Below are 20,863 nucleotides of genomic sequence, written 5' to 3'. Positions count from 1 at the left end.
AGGTTCATACGTGAGAAGCGAAGCAAATAAGCAGACGTGCACGGCGCGGCGCGACAGGATGCTGCCACCCTGCACCTTAGCCTTAGGCACGCATGTTAAATACAGTTTTGGTCCAGCCGTCCTGACTCGGCACGAGCTCGAGCACCGAGTGGAAGGGGATCTCCAGGTCCGGGCTGCTTTCGATGGGCGCGCCCAGGAAGTACGAGTACAGCACTTGTAGTGTCGAGATGTGCGACACAACGAGCACGGGGCCCGTGTGCTGCTCGATGTCGATGAGGACGGGCTCCAGACGCATCATCAGGTCCTGGTACGACTCGCCGCCAGGGAAGCGCGTGCGCCACGGGTCCTGCTCGTACGCTGCGTAGGCCTCGGGCATCTGCTCCTTCATCTGGTCCATCGTCATACCATAGCACTCGCCCTTGTCCAGCGGGTTCAGCGTCGCCATTTGCACTGCACAACAATACGCAAAACACACAAATAAGTATCAACTAGCACCAGCAGTACAACCTCCAGGTTACAGCTCTCCACACGTACTCCGCTTGCCGTAGGGGAGGAAATCCGCCGTCTCCACTGCGCGCGGCAGCGTGGACGTCATGACGAGGCACTCGGTCGGGTTGTCTTCTGGCATGATGCCTTCGTTCTCCATCCACACGGCCGTGCGCTGCTTGACAAAGTGCCCCAGACGATAGGCAAAGTCCACTCCGAGCGGACTCAGCCTGGCCGAGCGCGGCGCCACACACGGGTCCTTGATAATGGCGCGGAAGTCCCTCTTCACCTCGGTGCAGTGTCCGGCGCGCACGAGCCAGATGGGGCGGTGCTCGATGTGGAAGCTCATCATGTAGGGCAGGATGGACTTGGCCACATGCCCATAGATCCCCTTGGCGTGCACCTTGGACTGCATGTCGAAGAGCTTGATGTAGCTGCAGTCCTCGGCGTCCTCAAGCGCCTCGTAGGCGGCCTCGTAGTTCTTGAGGCGCTGCTTGAGGTCCGCGAAGGCCTCGTCCTCGGGCATGTTGCTGTAGTCCGGGCTGCTCTCGACCTTCTGGCGGATGTTGGCGTTGATCACGGCCTCGCTCGTGCAGATGCTCTCGATGAAGACGACGTGGACGCTCGTCTTGTGCTCCTCGGCGAAGGCGCTGAACGTGTCGCGCAGCATCTTGCGCCGCGTCTTGGTGGTGTTGGTGGCGTCGAACACGGCCACGTCGCCGCCCCTCTCTCCGTCCTGGCCCACGAACCAGCGCTGCACCTGCTTGAGCGACTCGGCCGCCAGCCGCTCGCGCTCCTCACGGGCCTGCGCGTTGTTCGGGTCGAAGAACGAGTGGTCCTGCTTCACGCCCACGCTCTTGGCGCGTCTCAGCTGGCCCACGTTAAACACCTGACAGCGCAATCCTTTCCAGCAGAAGAACTTCCAGAGCTTCTTGGCGATGAACGACTTGCCGCGCGCCGGCAGCCCTACCATGACCAGCACGAGCTTGTCCGCCGTGGGCGTGAAGCGCTGGCGCTCCGAGAACAGCGGGCGGTTGGTCTCGCGCGAGCCGCGGCGGTTGAAGGGCGGCGGCGGAGGAGCCGTGAAGGTCACGGTCTTGTAGTCCATCGAGTCGGGGCCGCCAGGTGACGGCAGCTTCTCGGCCGCGTCCAGTTGTTGCTGCTGGATGGGCTCGACGGAGAGCGGGGAGGCTGGGGAGCTGATGGGGGTGACAGGCGCGGGGGACGCAGGAGTAGGTGGCTGAGAGGTGGCAGGAGGTGGCTCGACCACGGGCGAGCCCGAGGAGGACGGAGACGAGAGCCACTCGACGGGCGCCATCTGACACCTTGAAGACAAGAGTGTTTGTCGCTGCTTGGAGGCTCTTTTCGAACTGAGGACTTGTCGGCGGAAAACGGATCCTGAAGATGGGGTTTCGGTCGTGCTTTGGTTAAGTTGACGTGGGACTGGAGGATTGTATGGTGGTTCGAGATTCTGTGCGCCTGGAGAGGTAGCGATAGGGCGGAACACCGGACGACCAATCGCTGCGTCGCAAGAGAGTGTTCTTGTGGCACTGGAGTCGTTGAGGGACACCCACACGGCCGACCAAGGAGCACGGCACTGCAAGCGTCCAGGTGCGAGTCTGCTTCTTTGGCAGGAAGTGGGCTCGATCCTTCACAAACCTGCACGGGTCTGTCGTGCGGTAGGGCTTCAAGGGCGCCCAAGCCAGTCGCTGCCGGAGCTGCGTGTTGTTCGCCGAAGCAGGCGGGATGCCACCGCTGGTGGCGTTGGTGCAGCGTTACAAGAGTCAGGAGGAGAAGAGAGCTGCTCGAGCTGTGGGGGAGTTTACCATGCGTGGACGCCGATCGGCACAGGAGGGATCGGGGCATCCAGCCACTGGGGACGACAAGCAGGAAGAGAGACGCCACTGGTGCTCTGAGCAAGCTCTCATTGAACGACGACATCAGGAAGCACCTCGCTCGGTGTGGTGTGAGGCTCTCCGTCTTTGATGAGATTGGCTACGAGCCGCCGATTCATTTTCTTGCAGTACGTTTGTGCTAGTGTGGCTGGCGACCGTAGCCGATCGTCGCGGTTGGAGGCAATGCATCGCCTCTGGTGAAATTGGTGCAGAGTGGGCAACATTTGTTTTAGACGGTGGCAGCGCTATGTGGGCTTTGAGCGTCAATGGTGCAAGCCGAGTCCAGTTCACCTTTGCGCTGACGTTGAAGAGAGTGTCAATGGCAAAAAGAGATTGGGGCTGACAGCATAAGTATGGAATTTGTTCTGCACCAACTGAGAGCAGCGGCGACGCAAGCACAAGGATAGAGCAGTGGTGGCTCTGTTGACACACCGCGAACAGAGAGGAATCGCTGCGGCAGGAGTTGTTCTACCACTTGTAACTTTGACGACGAATCAGCGACGTAGAAGCTGTCGTTAGCATTGAGGAACTTGGCAGAGGATGATGCGAGCAAAGCGCAGATCGCTGCGGCGAGGGACGTTCATGTGCTGGTTTGCGTTGAGGGGTTGGTGAAGAGAGGCATCGGCGAGCAGAAAGAGAGCGCCACTGGTGCTCTGGGAACCTTGCAAGTGGACATACTGATCGCCAGCGCCTAATTCTCCCTGAAAGCTGAGCTTGCAGCAGGAATACTCTAATTCGCAGCTCATTGACGGAGAGTGGTGTTTGGTGTTCGCAACATGCAACTTTTACCTGTGCTGGAGATAAGCTCACAATGGCCGGCGGCGTGAGCCTCATTCACAGAGAGACTCGTCTGTCATGGTTTTTATTTACCCATCGACCCGATATGATACGGCTGATATCCAGGGAGTGGTGTTGGATTCGAGGAGACGCTTAGTTGGGAACTTGCACACGCGTCGAGAACGCGATGGGGCAGAAGCAGGCTACGGTGATCCAACAAATAGGGTTGCTGCGCGACGGGGGTGCACACGAGAAGGCTAAGGCTGCTTGGAAGCTGGGATCTCTAGCTGGTAGCGACGAAGTCGCCAGAGCTTTAATCGCCGATGCAGGTGGGATCCCTCTGCTTGTGGCCTTGATGCAAACGGGCTCCTACGCGGAGAGAGAGAACGCTGCTCGAGCTCTTCGCGGGTTAGCGAAAAGCAGCAACGAGGCTTTTCAGAGGTGATCAGGTTGTTGGGGGACGGCAGCGAGGAGCAGAAAACCCAGGCGGCGAAAGAGCTGTGGAATGTGGCTCAGAATGACAAGGCCAAGGCAGAGATCGCCCGTTGTGGAGGTATCCCCCCTCTGATAAGATTGGCAGAGAGCGGAACCGACCTGCAAAAGGAGAAAGCATCTCGGGCTCTCGCGAGGTTATTCCTCAACAACAGAATCAAGATAAGGATGTTTGTGGAAGGAATCCCGCCACTGGTGGAGTTATTGCGGAGCGGTAACGACGTGCAGAAAGAGAATGCAGTTGCTGCTCTCCGGAATTTGTCCTCCAACAACGAGAACCAGATGACGATTGCAGTGGCGGGAGGCATTCCGTTGCTGCTGGCGTTGGTGGAGACCGGAAATGACGTGGAGAAAGAGAATGCCGCTACTATAGTCTCGAAGTTGTCTGTAAACGATGAAAACAAACCGAAAATTGCTGCAGCAGGAGGCGTTCTGCCTCTGGTGAGATTGTTGGGGAATGGAAACGATGTGCAGAAAGAGATTGCAGCAACAGCTCTATCGAATTTATCGAACATTGATGAAGACATTAAGAAGATTGTTGCGGGAGGAGGTATCCGCCGCTGCTGGCACTGACCCGATCTGGAAACGATGTGCAGAAAGAGAAGGCAGTTGCTATTCTGTTGAACTTATCTACGAATGATGCAAATAAAGAAAATATTGGTGCGGCTGGAGGCATTCCACCGCTGGTAGCATTGTTACCAGGGATGGTAAACTTTCTTTTATTGATTTTTCTTATATCTTCTTTTATTGAAAAAGAAGATTGGTGCCAGAGGCCGATTTTTTTCTTTTTTCTTATATTGTAGCCAATTTTCAAGCTGTTAGTTGATACGATGGGAAAGGTCCAAAACGGGCTAGAAAGGAGCAGTAACTACGGTATAATACTTCGAAGTAGTTCATTTGTCGTCTATTCACGGAATTTTGAAGTCATAGGTCACTCCAACAAAGTGACGACTACATCCTTGTCATCCCTTCATGTCCAATATATTCAACAAAATGCCTGCTATATTTTCAGGTATGCTGCCGACTCTGTCTGCGTCGTATATCTATATCCAAAGTGAAGGCAACAGTGTTAGTGTAGCAACGTCAGCTTCAACGGCGAAGCAAGTAGACAAAGTGGTAGGGGCGTGGGTTAGGTAGGTATACACACATATGCTCGCTGTAATTTGAGAGCCCGAAAATCTTCTTTTATCTTCTTATATCCTTGAGAAAAAATCTCATTTTTGATGGGCTTTCTTTTAACATCCCTGATTGTTACGCAACGGGAATGACCTGCAGAAAGAGAAGGCCAGTGGAGCTCTTGAGATATTCTAAACACTGCGGCGGGAGATATTTCTCCATTGGTAGCTTTGGTTCACAGCGGGATTGACGGGCATAAAGTAAAAGCTATTGGAGTTCTTGAAGTGTTAGCTCTAAACGCTCAGAATCGAGAGATAATCGCTGCAGCCGGGGGTATTCCTCCCCTGGTGGCATTGATACAAGGCGGTAACGACCTCCAGAAGGAGAAGGCAAGTGGTGCTCTTGAGGTACTAGCTCTAATCGCTCAAAACAGCGAACGGATCGCTGCGGCAGGAGGTATCTCCCCATACAGGGCGGTAACGACCTCCAGAAGAAGAAGGCAAGTGGTGCTCTTGAAGTGCTAGCTTCAAACGTGGGAAACAGAGAAAGGATTACTGCGACTGGAGGAATTCCACCGCTGGTGGCTTTATTGCTGAATGGGAACGATGCGCAGAAGGGGAGTGCATTAACTGCCCTCTGGAATTTGTCTATGAACGATGGAAGTATGGAAAAGATCGCTGCGGCTGGAGGCATTCCACCACTAGTGGCATTGGTGCGAAACGGGAACGACGTGCAGAAGGCAAATGCATCAGCAGCACTATGGAATTTGTCCGTGAAAAACGGAAACAAAGAGAAGATCGCTGCGGCTGGAGGGATTTCTCCGTCGGTAGCTTTATTGCAGGACGGGAATGCCAGCAGATGGAGTGGGGCTCGTGGAGTGTTGACTCCTAATGTGCAAAACAGAGGAACGATCGCTGCGGCAGGAGGGATTCTTCCGATGGTGGCTGTGCTGGGGACAGGGACCGACGTGCAGAAAGAGAGAGCAGCTGCTGCGCTCTGGAAGTTAGCCGCAGAGAATTGTAACAAGGAAATGATTGCTGCGACTGGAGGGATTCCACCGCTCATGGAATTAGCGCGAAATGGGAATGAGGTGCAGAAAACCATCGCGTCTGCTGCACTCTGGAATCTGTCCACGAATGATAAAAATAAGATTATTATAGCTGCAGTGACGAGGGGTTGCCACTCGCAACATTTGGAGATATCCCACGACTGATGGTTACATGTAATGGTAATGAAGTCAAGATGAGAGGAATTCCGCGCCTGGTGGCTCTGCTGAAGAATGGAGACGACAGGCAGGGATCGGACAATATCCATTGTTTATGGATTGTTGTTGAGGCGGCCGACTCAATCAATATTGTAACAATCTCAATATACTCCTCAATACATTGCAATATGCGTATCTAATTGTGTATCTTCAAGTTGAAGTCGTCGTCACAGTCTTGGCAGACGCATAAATAGCTTTCGGGTAGGCCGCACAAGACGGGAAAGCACGGTAGACAGCGGAGTCGTTTGAGCGTTCACTTTCGAATTGACCCCCTGCAAGCAACCATCTCCCCCGACCTCACCGCCACTGCACCACGCTTCCTTTAGACACCACTGCCTGTAAACGCCCGCAAACGAATCGAACACACCCCATCGCGCTCCTCAAGCAAGGTTTCGTCGCTCGACTCGCACGCGCAAGTCACGAACCCCCAAGACCAACGCATCTCGAAGGCCGTCCCGACCGATCCAACCCGTCCTGCCGGTGGCTCACGTACAACAAGACCAGCAGCACGTGCTTTCACCCCTCCTTCAACATGGCCACCAACTCAGCATTCACCCTTCTCGGCCCAAAACTCGACTCCAAGACTGTTGTTGCCATGTTGTTTCGAGAACCAAGCACCCTGGGTCGGACGTGCAACGTGTGCAACAACTTCGTCAAGCAGACCAAGAGGGCCGGATACACCAACCTGCTCAACCACCTCGTGTCCAAGCATCCTGGCTACGAGAACATCGCCCGGTAGTGTTTGCGCGAAAAGCGCGTCGTCACCATGGACATGTTCGTCGACCGGCACACGCAAGAGACGTACCAGTGGATGAATCTCGTCGTCCACAAAAACTTCACGTTTGCTGACGTGGATGACAAGACGGTGCGTGCCGCCGTCAAGTTCAACTCTATGAGCTCGAAGACCCTGAAAGCCCGTATGGTGGCGAGTGTCAAGTTGCTCGAGCCTCTGATCATAGAGGAGCTCAAGGACGAGAGGTATGTGCTGGTCTTCGACGGTGTGACCGACAACGGAGAGCATTCGTTGGCCGTATATGTCGTGACGCGCAAAGGATGGCGATTCCTTGCCCTGTCATCTTTCATCGATGAGCGCAGCATGACGGCGGATGAGCACATCCGGTTCCTGGACCTAATTCTCGACCAGTACCAACTCGACATCGCGAACATCGTCGGCATCGTCTGCGACAACATGGAGACCAACAAAGCGTTTTCACGACGTGTCTCCGCGCCTATGATAGGTTGCGCGGCACATCGCTTTAATTTGGCTGTCAATGACTACATCAAATCATACACCGACACCATCAAGAAGGTGTCTGTTCTGATGCGCAAATTGAAGTCGGTCAAGCGCATCGCCTTGCTGAAAGCGAACGGGTGCAAGTGGAAGCCCGTTGCACTGCACGAGCTTCGGTGGAGCGGCATCCACCGCATGCTCAAGCGGTACAAACAGCTCCAGCCGTACTTGTTCTTGTTTGAGCGAGACTGCGAAGTTGATAGGTGCATCCCCGAAGATGCCCCCGAAGACGACACGCGACGGTTCCCCATTGTACAGTACCTGCCCAGCCCAGCTGAACACTGCACCATTTTGGATCTCCTAGACGACATGGATTTGTCGGAGTTGGTTACGAAACGATTGCAGGCACGTAACCTGACGCTCGTTGCAGAGCGAGACATTCTGGACGAGACGTTGGTCGACTTCCTCGAGCTGGCAGACCGCCGCAAAGCCGACGCCGACATCGTGGAGTCTCCTGCGTTCGAGATCGCCGTGGTCAAGATCATGCAAGGTCGCGACCAAGATCTAATCGCAGAAGAAGCCGTCGCTGTTGTCCGGCTACAGCGCTTCCCAGAAGAAGAAACCAACACCCCTGCGCGTGTATCTACCTCGAAGCGCATGCGAAACAGAAACGTACCCGGGCGCACGTCAGCAGCGAAGAAGAAGCGCAGCTAAACACCGACGAGTCGTGCATCAAGGCCCCGAAGTCCTCGCGATGTAACGACCCCGTCAACGGAGACAAAACCCGCCCCCAGACGGCGCCGTACACCAGCGGAAGTCAAAGCAGCTATTGAAGACCGGGCCAAAGCCCGGGAGGAGGATCGGTCGAAGTATATCGATCTGAATTGGCTCCCTGCTACTTCGGTTGAGGTGGAACGCCTTTTCTCCACTATGAAGTGCATGCTCGGGTATCTGCGCAAGCGGATGAGCGCAGAAACACTGGAGACTATTCTCTTCCTACGGATGAACTGGGATCTCGTTACGAACGAGATCACGTCGAAAGCAGTGCAGACGGCTCTCGAAGACGACGAAGAAGATGAAGGAGAAGTCGACAGCTACCAGTAAGAGAGTAGATGACTTGCAGGATCTTGATTCCTTCTTAGCAATATTGATCAATATGTAGTGGAGATTGCCAGGCCGACAGCAATCAATATTGCACTTACACAATTGTTGCACTTGTACAATTACAATTCTTTTTTTTCAATCACTGGACGACAGGCAGAAAGAGCATGCTGCCGGTGCTCTCCGGAATTTGTCATTTGACAGTGAAAACAAGGAGAAGATGGCAACCGCGGGAGCTATTCCGCCATTGATAGCTTTGTCTCAGAACGGTAACGACGCACAGAAAGCAAATGCTGCTGCTGCTCTTATGAATCTGTCCGTAAACGACGAAAACGGAGTCGAGATTGCAACAGCTCGTGGTATTTCACCGCTGGTGGCTTTGGTGGAGAACGGAAACGACGCACAGAAGGGAAATGCTGCCGGTGCACTCTGGGAGCTGTCCATGAACAGAGAAAACAAGGTGAAGATTGCAACGGCGGGGGGTGGGTATTTCACCGCTGGTGGCTCTGGTGAAGAACGGAAACGATGTACAGAGGATAATAAAATTGCATAACACTTTTAATAGCGCAAGTTGCCTGGCTAGCTAAGGTGTTGCATCTGACTTCTTAATAGCGCGTCTCTTTCCGATACGGACTTTGACGTGGAGACGTAATTTATCTTGGTAACTGGGGACAGTAAATGTAACTTGACTTGAAATCGGAGACTTGGTCGATTTTCGCGATTTTTTCATCGCGGGACAGGAGAATTTCTTGAACCGCAACGATGTACAGAAAGAGCAGGCTGCCGGTGCTCTCATGACATTATCTGTTAACACTGAAAACCAAGCCAAGATCGCAACGGCCGGAGGTATTCCGCCGCTGGTGGCTTTGACTTTGAACGGAAACATCATGCAGAAAGAAATGGCTGTCAGTGCTCTCAAGAATCTGGCCGCTAACTATGAAAATCAAGGAAAGATTGCAACGGCTGGATGTATTCCGCCGACGGTGGCTTTGGTGCGGAAGGGAAACGGCTTGCAGATGAAAGGGAATTCGTTAGGCGCATTGTGGAATCTTACGTTTGAACACCCGGAATGCCCCGACTTGATAATTGCTGAAGATGGATTGGTGGAGTGTTTAGTCGCGCTTGTCTGTGATGGTAGCTCAGCTCAACGTGAACACGCAGCGGGGATATTGGGTTTCCTAGCTCAGCATCTAGATGCTGATGTAAAACTACGAGCTGCATGCAATGGAGGAATTGCATCGTTGCTGGGCTACATAACGAATCCTAAGCAGAGTGGGCGGATACATGAAGGACTTTCGGCTCTTTGGGGACTATGTGCTGGTGGTGGCGATACCGTCCGATCTGTCATGATGCAAGCTGATGGGCACGAAATACTATCCATGATGGCCAACAGCGGGAATGAAAGAAACAAGAAATTCGCGGACCAACTATTGGCGTGGCTGGTGTACAACTTGTCCGAGATATCGGATTCGTGTACAGCTAGGGAAGTGGAAGAACCGATATGCCGACACGTACCTGATCGGCTGCACTCGCTTCAGGAGCATGGAGTCCACAGCTTGGAGAATGTGCAGCCCCGTTTTAATGCAGTTCTTAAGGCTACTACAGGAAAGCCAAGACTTCTGCGTGTAGTGGGTGCACATGCATTCGCAGACGCACTCGCAGAGCTACATCAGGAACTCGACCTGCTAGAATGCCACGACGTCACAGACTCGTGGGAACCCCAGTGGGAAATTGGGTTGCCTTTATTTTGGTTCTTATGCAGATCAGGTCTAGGATTTGAACATGCTGATTATGAGACCGAATCCGTAGACCTGAACCAAACAACCACAGCAGTGGAACATGACACGACGATCCATCTCCATGCTCCGTTCAACTACCTAGATGTGTCCTGCTAAGTATGTTGCAGATAAAGGTGGTCTATATGACTGGTTACTCGAATGAGCAGACATTGTGCAGTAGCATTCTCCGATGTATCACTATCACTGCTAGTAATTTCTAACTGTAAGTTCGTGCATGTACCGGTATCTGCATCTATCTCTTCCGAGTTTCTACCCACAGCAAAACGCACTAGCGGTAACCTTACATGTGCTGGACATTCTTCTACGTTGGTAAGATGTACAACTTTAGAATGCAAAAAAAGAAAATTGTGGGAAACAACACAAAGTCCACAAGGCACCAATAGGTGTACACCCAGTAACTGGGATACCCAGTTGCTTTGCTTGGGGCGTAGTAAAGTACCGTAGCCGAACTGCGCAACGTTGCCGAAGAAGCTGTGCCAATAATGTCAAGGACGCATAACACATTGTATAACCTCGCAGCAATACGTGTTCGAAGCAATTGTATTCGAATCGACATGAAAACTACGCAGTACGCAGACTTGACTCCGTTCCTAATGGTCTGTCTGTCTCGCCTGCAGTACCTACCGTCCTAGCGCTTCCAAGTCTTACTCTTTGAGTCAGGCAACTTGCATGGGAAAAGTGGCGAGCGCGGCACGACCGAGAGCCCGCGGCAAGTGTGGACCGAGATCTTGCCCTGGTCAGCGTATTTTGTGAGGCTGCGGTGCCGTCCAGGTCCACGGCGGTGACGGAAGCCTGGCGCCTCCAGCTCCACGACCGTCGTACGCTTGGGATTCTTGTGCTTGGACTTGGTCAGCACAATGTCGAGCACGTAGTCCTTCAGGTACACGTTCTGTCAGAGAGTCAGCGGGCCGGTGCTCATCTGATCAAGTCCGCGCGGCGGGTGTGCTTCGTGTCCTCAGCGCCTAAAAGCAAGACAGGGGGATTCAGACATGACGTTTTCCCAGTTAGTCACACGTTTGATCAAGAACGATGGCGAATTCGGAGCACACTTACGTTCAGTGTTCTTGAGGTGTCCAGGCAGCACGCCATACCACGGGATAGCAGCATGCTCTTGTCGTTGTCTTTCCGAGGGTCTCGAAGCATGTACCCCATCACAGCGCTGGCATCGCCCACAGGCTCGGGTGGCATCAGCACCTCGAGATGCGCTCCGCCGCGCGTAGAGCTCTTGATCACAAGATGCGCGGCCAGTCGTCGTCGGCGGCGATGCACAGCGGGCGTGCTCGCGTCCTCCTTCTCCTTAAACGCAGCCGCCGTCTCGTGCCCAACGGCGACTTCTCCGATGGCAAGTCTGCGGAGGTCGTGCGAGCTTTCCGTAGGCCACCGCAGGCTGCTGCTGCTGCACCTGCATCCCCAGCTTACAAAGCTCGCTGGGGTTGCCGGCAGGTGGGGAGGGAGCTCACTGCATGACGTGCTGGACCGTTGGGTCTGGAAGGCTCGACATCACCGAGAAGCTGGCATCTCGGGGATGCTTGCCAGCGCTCGACAGCTTTCGTAATGTAGTCTTTTGCGTCTTCCGATGGCGAATGTGATCCAATCACGAGATCATTGAAAAAGTACTATCTGACCAAATCCAAGACCTGTTCTACATAAGACCCATTTAAAAATCTACCGGAAATTGAACGAGCAGCGATGATTCAGAGCTTGTTTGATTCTGACATTGGAACTCTCGTGAGCAGTCTTGATAGTACGAAGACTCAATCGGAAGCACTGACGCTGTTGATCCACGAAATTCAAAACAACAAGAGCTTCTATTCGACAGAGCAGCGCAAATTCCTCGGGTTTCTCTGGTTTGCAGGTTCCGAACGAGGAGAAGTGGTTCATCGCACGACACGACGTCCGGATGGATGATGAGTCCTTTAACCGCGGTGCTTTCGGAAAGATCTACCGTGGACTGTACGTGAATGCCGACGTTGTCGTCAAGTGCGTTGCGATCGAGTTGAAGAAACTGCGGGGCGACTTTCTGAGGGAAGTCAAGATCTGGCACGAGGCCAATCACCCCAAGATTGTTCCATTGTACGGCGCCTGCCACGTTGGCGACCCGTGCTTTATGGTATGCAAGTATATCGCTGGAGGATCTCTAACTGATTTTCTCTATCGGCAACGGAAAGCTGGCGAGGCAAAGCCATGGCGGCTCTTGCTTGGCGTAACCAATTCTTGCACAGTAAAGCCATTGTCCACAGCGATCTCAAAGGTGACAACGTTTTAGTGGATGGAGGAGACACGGCGATGCTTACCGACTTTGGGATGAGCTTCTCCAGCGCTGGCGTGCAACCCGGTTTCGACAACTTGGGGGCGATTCGGTGGCGCGCGCCTGAGTTCGTTTTGTATGGCAGAGCGTCATTCGAAGCCGACGTGTACTCACTCGGTATGGTGATCGTGGAAGCCGTGACCGGTAGACTGCACTGCCGTGGGGGATGGTCCCTGATCTATCCACATGACTCGTGGTAAATTCATGAAGAATTCAGAGATCATGACTGACGAGGCGTGGGAGCTAGGATATTGTGACGACGAGAAGGAGTATGTGGTTGAAGAGTTGTGTAAATTGTCCGAGAAGGATCCAATAAGCAAAGCGTCGGTGTGGCAGGAGGCATCCCAGTACAGGTGCAGTTGATCCGACGAGCAGAAGAAAAAATTCTGCAAGAGCTCTGAGGAATTTGTCATTCCACGATGCCAACAAAGAAAGGATTGGGCACTGGAGACTTCGCACCATTAGTGGACGTACTATCCACACTGAAATAGAGTTGATGGCTGAAGCTCTAAGAAATTTGTCGTCAAATGACCCCAATAAGGAAACTATCGGTGGCTGAGGTCGAGGCCATCCCAGCAATAGTGGCGTTAGTGCAGAACGGCAGTACCGCAGAGAAGACCCTTGTTACGCGGTGGGTCCGGTCACAGCGCCACCGAGTGCACGCCGCCAGATGTCCGCCACCAGTCACGTGAAATGCAACACGCAACTTGTTTCCGCACTTAGTCTGCTCCTGGACTTGCGTCTGACCGTGCTGTTTCGAGACTGATCTTCTACTCACTCAATGCAGTGTGGCTGCAGCTAGTCTGTCAGCCACTCATACTACTTCAACACCTGTCTGCTGCTCCGCAGCTTCTCCTGTCCTCGTCCCTCCTGCTTGGACTCACGCTCTTGTTGTCGCTGCTAGCGACACCTCCGTTGCGCCAACGGCTGCAACCGGAGCCGATTCCTAACAACCCTAGCTGCTGAGTCGTTGTGGAATCGGTCGATCACTGACGTTAATAAGGACAGAACCAGCCTGACAGGAGGCATTCCACCACGTGGCATTAGTGAGGAGCGGTGATGATCAACAGAACGAAAATGCCGTCGGAACTTCGTCGCAGCTGTCGATCCGTGAAACCAGCAAGGAGCTGATCGCTGCATCTGGACGCATTCCGTCACTAGGAAAGCTGGTGCCGAACGGAACCAATACGCAGCAAGAAAATGCCGCTGGAGTTCTCTAACGTTTATCTACTATCGACGCGATCAAAATGAAGATCCCAGGCCTGATTGGGCTCCTCCAAGACGACAACGAAGGCAGCAGGAAAATGTCACTGGAACACTGCACGATTTAGTGGCAATAGCATCCAACTGGGATAGAATCTGCGAGGCTGGGGTGATTCCACTGCTCGTGGCTCTAGTACGGATCCCAGAAGGAGAATACGAAAACAAATATTGCGAAATACGGTGGCCGGCATTGCTGCAGATCGAGCCGTTGACTTGCCTGATGAGAATGTGGTCAAGAGGCTAAGCAAGTTTATATAGAGCGGTTCTCCAGCTCAACAAGAAAGAGAATCAGGAGTATTGGGATTTTTTGTGACTCCCTTGACTCTACTACTAAGGCTCGAGCCGCAATCAATGGTGGCGTCGCAGCGGTGCTATCGTACATCAGTAGACGCGAGAGCAGCAAACAGAAACACGAGGGTCTTGCTGCTCTACTGTAGAATCTCTCGGTCTAGTAGTGGTGCTACGGTTGGGTCTGTAGTTGAACGAGCTGGAGCAGTAACCACACTGGTCAAGGTTTCCAAAGATGTCGATAAAATGATCGCTGAAGCGGAAACCCGACGGTACTTCGTCTCGTAGGTGTATAATAGATTCTCGGGCAACAGCACTCGCACAGCTGCATCAAAATATCGACGCATTGGCGTCCAAGGGATCCAGGGATTCGTGGAGATCTCAGCGGGAAACCGAGAAAGCTATTATGAAGAAGCAGTTCTTCGACTGCGACATCCCAGAACTAGTAAGTGATCTCATTGGTACCAGTGCGGAAATGAAGGCACTTATCCTGCTGGTGCATGGAGTTAAGCACACGAGTTCCTATTCGGTGCAACAAAGGGAGTTTTTGGGTACTGTGACCCGCGAAATCGTGGCCTTCTTGGAGCTAGACGTGCCGTCAGGATAATCTTGGTTCATTGCGCGGCACGAAATTGGCATGCAAGACGCGTCCTTCAATTACGGTTCATATGGCCAAGTTTACCACAGGGCCTACGTGTACATGAACGCACCGGTTGTGGTGAAGTGCGTTGAAATCCTATCACAAGGCAATCAAAAGGAATTGATGCAGGAAGAGGAGCGAATCGTTTGATGCAGTTTCTGGGCAGAGTAGTGTTTCGTATTAGATATATAGCTATGTGAGGCCGAGCTCCAGCAGTGTAGGGATTTAAGAAGCAAGCTGGGATAATCTTGACAAGAGAGGTGCGGCTGCGGACAAACTGGCGAATACAACTACGGACGCCATCATTTTTTTTTCATTCGGACCAACCAAACCTGGGCAGATGTCTCTCGTCTTTTAGACAGAGATATAATCCATTGGACGGATACATATTTCCATATAGGGGCGGAAGTGCCTGAGGCAGACGCTGAGTAAAGCGGAAGCGATAGAGGCGATACGAGTGTAGGATTCAGATAATGACGAAGTATGGCATCTTCGGGGCTGGTCTTTAGTAGTCGTTAAGAGGATAGCTAAGTGACAACAATGCTAATTCAACAACAACAACAAACAAGAGAAGAAACGTGCATTTAGTTATTTGTATTAGACTTTTGTTTTCCGGGCAAAATCTCACCTCCTCGATGCTTAAACACGCCATTCGCGAGAACGTTTTTACCCCAACTCGGCAAAATTCATGATACGCTTCTCCACCAAGCCAAACATCATTCGCTATGACGGATTGAACTCGCGCGCAAACTAGCCCCACGATCCATTCGACATTTTTGTTTTTATTTTTCATTTTTTAGGTGAGGTATAATAGACGTCTGCCTCAAACTAATTCCTGCAACACGTATTCCGGACCTCGTTACCGAATCGATTAAACTGACGCTGCGACTAAGTCACAACGCAGCTCATCCCAAAATCAGTGATCTTGCGGTACCGCCGTCAACCAAAATGTTGGTGCCTTTCAGGTCGCCGTGGGTGAGTTTTCTACTGTGCAGGAACTGAAGGCCATGAGTCACGTCCAGTAGAGCACGCCACAATTTAGAATGACCGGCTTGTTTCATTCAGACAGCGATCCTCCGGCGATATACTTGGACAGCATACAGGAGGGTTGACCCACATGACACGAGCTGCACAACGCTCGGGTGGCGGCTTGCTTTTTGCCAAACGCCCATTTTGATAAGCCCAACCAGAGCGTCGCTAGCACCACTGCTGTTGCGCTTGCACTGGAATGAGGATGATCGCTACCAAGTTGTCGGTGTATGTACTAGTGCTATACTTACGCTTGAGATGGTAGCTATCACGTAACAGGTGCGTTCAAACTCGTTTATAGCAGTGAAGCTATTGCAATGCCCACCGCCAATTTTCAAGTCGTCGTGGAAATATGTGGAAAACCTGAAGCGCTGAAGGATCGGGCATTTTCTAGGTCGTTAGCTAGGCTAAGTGACTGTAATGCACCTCAACATACACAACTGTATTTATAAAGTTGCACAAGGTACACATTTTGATCATCGCGAAATCACAAAATTGGCCCGTGTCCTTTGAGCATACTAAAGCACGTTGGGGGGTCAGCAGTCGTTCTGGATTATTGAAGGCGAGCCCCATCAAGCTCACGGAGTGAGTGCGAGTTGGGGCTGCCCCCTTAGGGAGTGGTTGTGGTGGGTGTCAAAGAGTCGGGTGCGTGCCGCCGGGCGTGCGGTCGAGCGTGCCGTGGTGGCGTGTCGGGGCTGCTGGGGCCCTGCGCCCGACGGTGCAAACTCTTGACTGGCCCAGAATGAATTGCTCAAACTACACTACTGCCACGTTCGGCTGGGGCAAAACATGTACCGGTTGCCCGGTCCAAGAAAACCGCCCGCTTGAATGGCATACTAAACCTACTGGTGACCGCGCGCGGCTTGGTGTGCGTGTGCATCTTGGTGTCCACGTGTGCCTTGGTGTCCGCGTGCGGCTCGCCGTCCACGGTCACCTCGTCCTTCTTCAACGTGGCTTTATCCTTCCATCGGAAAACATAATTTCCCCGCTACACTCGGAAATACACCTAGTCGTTTAAGCTTAGGGGTATTGCTTTTTAACACAGGCGAGAGGTCCATGCAACCATTATTAGTTGGAGTTCTTGGTCTTCAGTTATCTTCAGTTACACGCATGGGGTTGGTCGGTGGCGTATACTTCCGGTTCTGCTAAAAGGTCGTTTCGAGACGAAAATACACGCGTACGCGATTGTGTGTTCCTCAACGGCGCCCAACGCTTATCGCTACTCAACCACCCGTAAGTATAGTGTGTATTCAAGCCCTCCATCGGTTTTCATGTTATGGTGGCCCACCACCATTGGTGGGAGCAAACGATTTGTCAGGGACGCATGCCCAAGCGCTTGGAAACGACAGCCAACAATGGGGCTGTTCACTGACCATGAACAAACGAGACGCTCGAGTGGGAACTAGTGCCAAGTCAAGAACGAGCCCGAGAATGACCTTTTTGCATCTTCCACGTGAGCACGTCCGTTGCTAACGGCTGCGTCTCGTTCGTTTCCGCGCGTGGCACTTTGTAGCCACTCCTTTGATGTTCGCACAGTACGGGGGGGGGGCTTTCTGAAGACTCACTCTCGCCGGTAACGGTCGGACGCCCGCCCCTTTATCTGTAGGTGTGCAGGATTATCCTACTAGGATATCCTAGTAGGATATCGAGTTTTAACTCGACTTCGTCACTTGGCTTCGCAGTTGTGAAAACTGTCTACCTTTTGGGGAAACAGGGCCCGTCCTTCCGTTAGTGGCGTCGCTTCATTACGCATCGTGCTCGGAGAGTAAGACGTCCACGTACAGAGTCACCCAACCGTACACAAACCGCAAGACGTAAGCAATGGTGCGCGTGGTGTCGTGTCGCTACTTGCGCTGGAGCTGCAGCGAAGACGACCACCCGCTCTTCCGTCGCCACTACACAAGGTAGGGGGCGTGGTTGTAGGACGGTCGCCAACCGAGTGTCGGCAGCTGTCCTCCGTTTATTGTTGTCGGGCGACACGTGAGCTAACATAAAGTTGCGTGCTGATTTGATACCGAAGAAGCAACCGGGATCGTGGGGTCAAGGTACGCTCCCAGTACATGTAGCTCAGCTGGCTGCCCAGTTGGCTGTGGCGACGCAGTTACTTACCCACTGGGTTATGTTTGCTGCTGCCAGTTCTTGCGCTGCTTCCCGCACTGCTGCCCGGAGCACGTCCGCCGAGGCTACTGCGGCTCCTCCATCCACGTGCAGGTGACGTTCGCCGCGGCGGTGTCGGCTGCCACTCAGAGCTCGCTGGCCGTCCTCGCGCGCTTCGAGCCGTCCAAATGTATCACCGCGCGTGTCTCTGGCACCGACGTCGACGCCGACGAGCGGAGGCTGCTGCAGCCGGGCAAGGTCGTGGCGCTGCCCGCGAGTCTCTTCGACCCTGCGGCACGGCACGTGGCGCCAACGACGACCTGGATCCGAGCGGACAGGGAAGGCGACAGGAAGCAGCAGACGCTCCCTGAGGTGAGCAGCCAGCTCTCTTTGCAAACTTGTGACGAACGGCTGACCAGGTGTTCGTGTTACGTGTTACGTGTTTCGGTCGACAAGGACGCGGTGCTGTACGTGCTCAACAACCACCGGCACCCCAGGTGGCTCTACAACTACGACAGCAGCACCAGCAGAGCGCGGCGAGAGATGACGCACCACCTGGTCGTCTACGTCTTCCTGCTCCTGAACAGATCGAGTGGCACGGGGACGGTCAAAGCTGCTGTGCTGGCGCGTCACGAGTCGCCTGCGTTCACGTTCGTGTCCTACCGTCGGTCGGGCAAGAGCGCTCTCGATGCCGGCTGCGACCTGCCAGCGCTGGAGTTCGCGTCCGAGATCCCGTCCGACGCACTTATGGACATCGAGAACTGTCGCCCTTCGACGCAGACTGGCACGGAGCCGGACGTCTACAACGATTCCTCCAGCCAGGGCTCGCGTAACCAAGGAGCTTGCTGTGAGACCTCGTGCGACGATGTCTACTGGGCGAGTCAGCCACCGCCGGTTGGTACGGGGGATAGTACTAATAGCATCGCCGACGGCGATACTACAAGTAATACGGCTACGACCAAGGTGGACGTGAAAGTGGAGACCTGGTTGCTCAGCACATGTGCTCTCCAGGTCGGGGTGGTCGAGAAGGCGATGCACTTGCACATCTTGTGGCGCTTTCTCAGCTGCATGCCGCTGTCTACGGCTGGCAGCCTCTCGGTTACCGCACTCGTCGAGCAGGTGCGGACGCACTGGTGGCGCGCCATGAGCGCGGCTCGATCGCCTCCCGGCGTTTGTGCTGCTGCCCCCCACCTGAGAGAAGTCGTGGGCTCTTTCTTGGTGGATCTTTGCCAGTTCTCCTCCGCGGCTCGTCAAGAGGAGACTGTATCGCGACAGCAGTGGGTCGTTCAGGTGGCAACTCATTTGCTGTTTCATGCGATGTCTTCGTGCGATGTTCAGCCGGCTTTGGAGACGGCGTTTAGACCTGAAGGCGGCAGCATGCATGATCGCTTCGTGGCGCTGGTGTTGCGCTTGTACGACATTCTGACCGATCTCATACGGACGCAGCTTCCTGTGGTGCCCTCGGATCTTCCGACGGGCCGCATAACGTCGTTACCGGCACTAGTGGACGAAGTGCTGTCGCTGATTTACACGCACCGACAATTCGATGCGCTGCGAGCCGAGGTCTCGACGCTACTATTGGGGCAAGTGATGGCTGTCGGGGATCTATTCCGCGTCTTCGTCGCGCAGTGTCGCGGGCTACGACAGGCTAGGCAGCCCGCTGCAGCTACCGTCCTGACTCTCCAGCGAGCGAGAGATCGTGGCCTTTTGGCGACAAAATGGAGTCGTCGATGGTTGCTCGAGCCCAGCTCCATCCACGTCGCCAGCCTGTCCCAAGCGGCCGAAAGCCCGTCGACCGTTCAGTTTGCGCAGTGGCTGCATGACTTCACTTGCATTGACCTGGCGCTTCACCGCGACGGCGATGCATCGATACAAGTACTCGGCGTGCGCTCCGCACTGCCTGTGCTAAGCGGGGTGTTCGGGGGCACGGAGCTGGTGCTAGACGGGTCTCTGCGAGCGTTTTCGCTGACTCCGAGTGGCATCGCATCGACGATACCGACGTGGGGAGGATGGCCCATCGGCGACTACGCGGCGATAGTCTCCGACCGTCCAAACGAGATCGAAGTGGAGATCTACGCCTTCGTGGAGAGAGACCTGCGCTGGAATGCCGAGAGTCTACGAAAATCGACTGACCCAGAGTTTGTCGGTGTAACCACAATGCGCCGGATCCACGTTCGACTCGTGCTGGAAGAACGCCTGGCCCCTCCACCTTCAGCCCATGAACAAGTAGACCGCTATATAGTATTCCACGGCGCAGTCGCCCATGCCACTCACACGATGGTGACAAGAAGTCAGCGGTGCATGCGAATCCGGTATACAGACATGGACACTCCGTCTCGCACCGAGCTCTTGAGGGAGCTACGGTGGACACCGCTGTACGAGTTCCAAGGAGGCTACGTTGCCGTTCCAACGAGCTGACCTCGCAGCTCCCCACAAGGGGTGCGAGCGAGGATGTCAGTAGAAGCACTTGGTTTGTAGGTGAAGAGCGAAGAAACCCCTAGCATTTGATAGTATTTCTCGCTGCTCATCGTGATCGAAATGATCTAGTCCTATGCGTGTCTATTATTTTCTGCACAGTATGGGACGACGAACCGCTTTTGTGCCCGCTGTCGTAAAAGCGTGCTTGACGCGGACACTATCGTAACAGTGTAGTTTACGTAGTTGCCCTACATGTTTAGATTACTTCTGGGGCTCCGTCGTACTGCGGCTTTGTGGGCTGGTTACCCAGGGCGCTCGGCGAGCAGACTGGAAGTTACCACACCGGTTCTCGTTCGGAGCTACTGTCACAGTGTGGTGTCATGGTCCAAGTCGCCACCAAAAAGCTCCAGAACGGGAAGCTCCAAGTGCACGCGGGATAAAAGTAATTTGACGGTGACTCGCCCTTCGAGCTCGCTGCCGTCGACGCACAGTGCTGCTTGCAATGGTGCTACCACCGGTAACCGATTGGTCTGACGTATCGGTAGTAGAGTACTAGTCGTGCTCGGACGCTCTGGTGTAGGACGGGGGTGGCCCCTAGAGGGCGTTGTAAGTGCAAAACAATTCGAGTCTGCCTTCTGAAGTGCTATAGTGACGGCGGC

The 20,863-nt window shown here is 53.8% G+C and overlaps 9 protein-coding genes across 9 annotated transcripts; 7 read left to right on the top strand and 2 right to left on the bottom strand.

The window, feature by feature from the left end:
* Positions 1-82: 82 nt before the first annotated feature.
* Positions 83-1,834, bottom strand: PHYSODRAFT_564954 (hypothetical protein; the record flags this gene model as incomplete). The annotated part of the gene is made up of 2 exons (XM_009537587.1): positions 535-1,834; positions 83-450 (listed from the first exon to the last, which is right to left on the bottom strand). The coding sequence occupies exons 1-2, from the start codon at positions 1,802-1,804 to the stop codon at positions 83-85; spliced, it is 1,638 nt and encodes a 545-aa protein (XP_009535882.1). The 5' UTR covers positions 1,805-1,834.
* Positions 1,835-3,345: 1,511 nt separating this feature from the next.
* On the top strand, positions 3,346-5,979 carry PHYSODRAFT_305956 (hypothetical protein; the record flags this gene model as incomplete). Its single annotated transcript, XM_009537586.1, has 4 exons — positions 3,346-3,487; positions 3,598-4,200; positions 4,995-5,173; positions 5,200-5,979. The coding sequence occupies 4 exons, from the start codon at positions 3,346-3,348 to the stop codon at positions 5,977-5,979; spliced, it is 1,704 nt and encodes a 567-aa protein (XP_009535881.1).
* A 1,075-nt stretch (positions 5,980-7,054) lies between these two features.
* Positions 7,055-7,339, top strand: PHYSODRAFT_374897 (hypothetical protein; the record flags this gene model as incomplete). Its single annotated transcript, XM_009537585.1, has 1 exon — positions 7,055-7,339. A coding segment is annotated over one exon (285 nt), but the record flags the coding sequence as incomplete, so codon positions are not given.
* A 79-nt stretch (positions 7,340-7,418) lies between these two features.
* On the top strand, positions 7,419-8,028 carry PHYSODRAFT_355954 (hypothetical protein). The gene has a single exon (XM_009537584.1). The coding sequence runs from the start codon at positions 7,457-7,459 to the stop codon at positions 7,973-7,975; it is 519 nt and encodes a 172-aa protein (XP_009535879.1). The 5' UTR covers positions 7,419-7,456; the 3' UTR covers positions 7,976-8,028.
* A 61-nt stretch (positions 8,029-8,089) lies between these two features.
* PHYSODRAFT_381236 (hypothetical protein) lies at positions 8,090-8,269 on the top strand (the record flags this gene model as incomplete). Its single annotated transcript, XM_009537583.1, has 1 exon — positions 8,090-8,269. A coding segment is annotated over one exon (180 nt), but the record flags the coding sequence as incomplete, so codon positions are not given.
* Positions 8,270-10,789: 2,520 nt separating this feature from the next.
* PHYSODRAFT_249855 (hypothetical protein) lies at positions 10,790-11,626 on the bottom strand (the record flags this gene model as incomplete). The annotated part of the gene is made up of 3 exons (XM_009537582.1): positions 10,790-11,050; positions 11,215-11,563; positions 11,622-11,626. The coding sequence occupies 3 exons, from the start codon at positions 11,624-11,626 to the stop codon at positions 10,790-10,792; spliced, it is 615 nt and encodes a 204-aa protein (XP_009535877.1).
* Positions 11,627-11,850: 224 nt separating this feature from the next.
* On the top strand, positions 11,851-12,832 carry PHYSODRAFT_339605 (hypothetical protein; the record flags this gene model as incomplete). Its single annotated transcript, XM_009537581.1, has 4 exons — positions 11,851-11,889; positions 12,017-12,234; positions 12,384-12,613; positions 12,687-12,832. 4 exons carry the CDS (start codon positions 11,851-11,853, stop codon positions 12,830-12,832), a joined length of 633 nt encoding a protein of 210 aa, XP_009535876.1.
* Positions 12,833-17,510: 4,678 nt separating this feature from the next.
* Positions 17,511-18,389, top strand: PHYSODRAFT_434673 (hypothetical protein; the record flags this gene model as incomplete). Its single annotated transcript, XM_009537580.1, has 4 exons — positions 17,511-17,593; positions 17,710-17,734; positions 17,826-18,158; positions 18,243-18,389. Coding segments are annotated over 4 exons (588 nt in total), but the record flags the coding sequence as incomplete, so codon positions are not given.
* Positions 18,390-18,770: 381 nt separating this feature from the next.
* Positions 18,771-19,886, top strand: PHYSODRAFT_434060 (hypothetical protein; the record flags this gene model as incomplete). Its single annotated transcript, XM_009537579.1, has 1 exon — positions 18,771-19,886. A coding segment is annotated over one exon (1,116 nt), but the record flags the coding sequence as incomplete, so codon positions are not given.
* Positions 19,887-20,863: the final 977 nt, after the last annotated feature.

This window comes from Phytophthora sojae (genome assembly GCF_000149755.1).
Source record: "Phytophthora sojae unplaced genomic scaffold PHYSOscaffold_10, whole genome shotgun sequence".
In the NCBI taxonomy this organism is placed as follows: domain Eukaryota; phylum Oomycota; class Peronosporomycetes; order Peronosporales; family Peronosporaceae; genus Phytophthora; species Phytophthora sojae.
The sequence above is the reverse complement of the archived record's forward strand: the minus strand, read 5'-3'. Positions and strand labels throughout refer to the sequence as shown.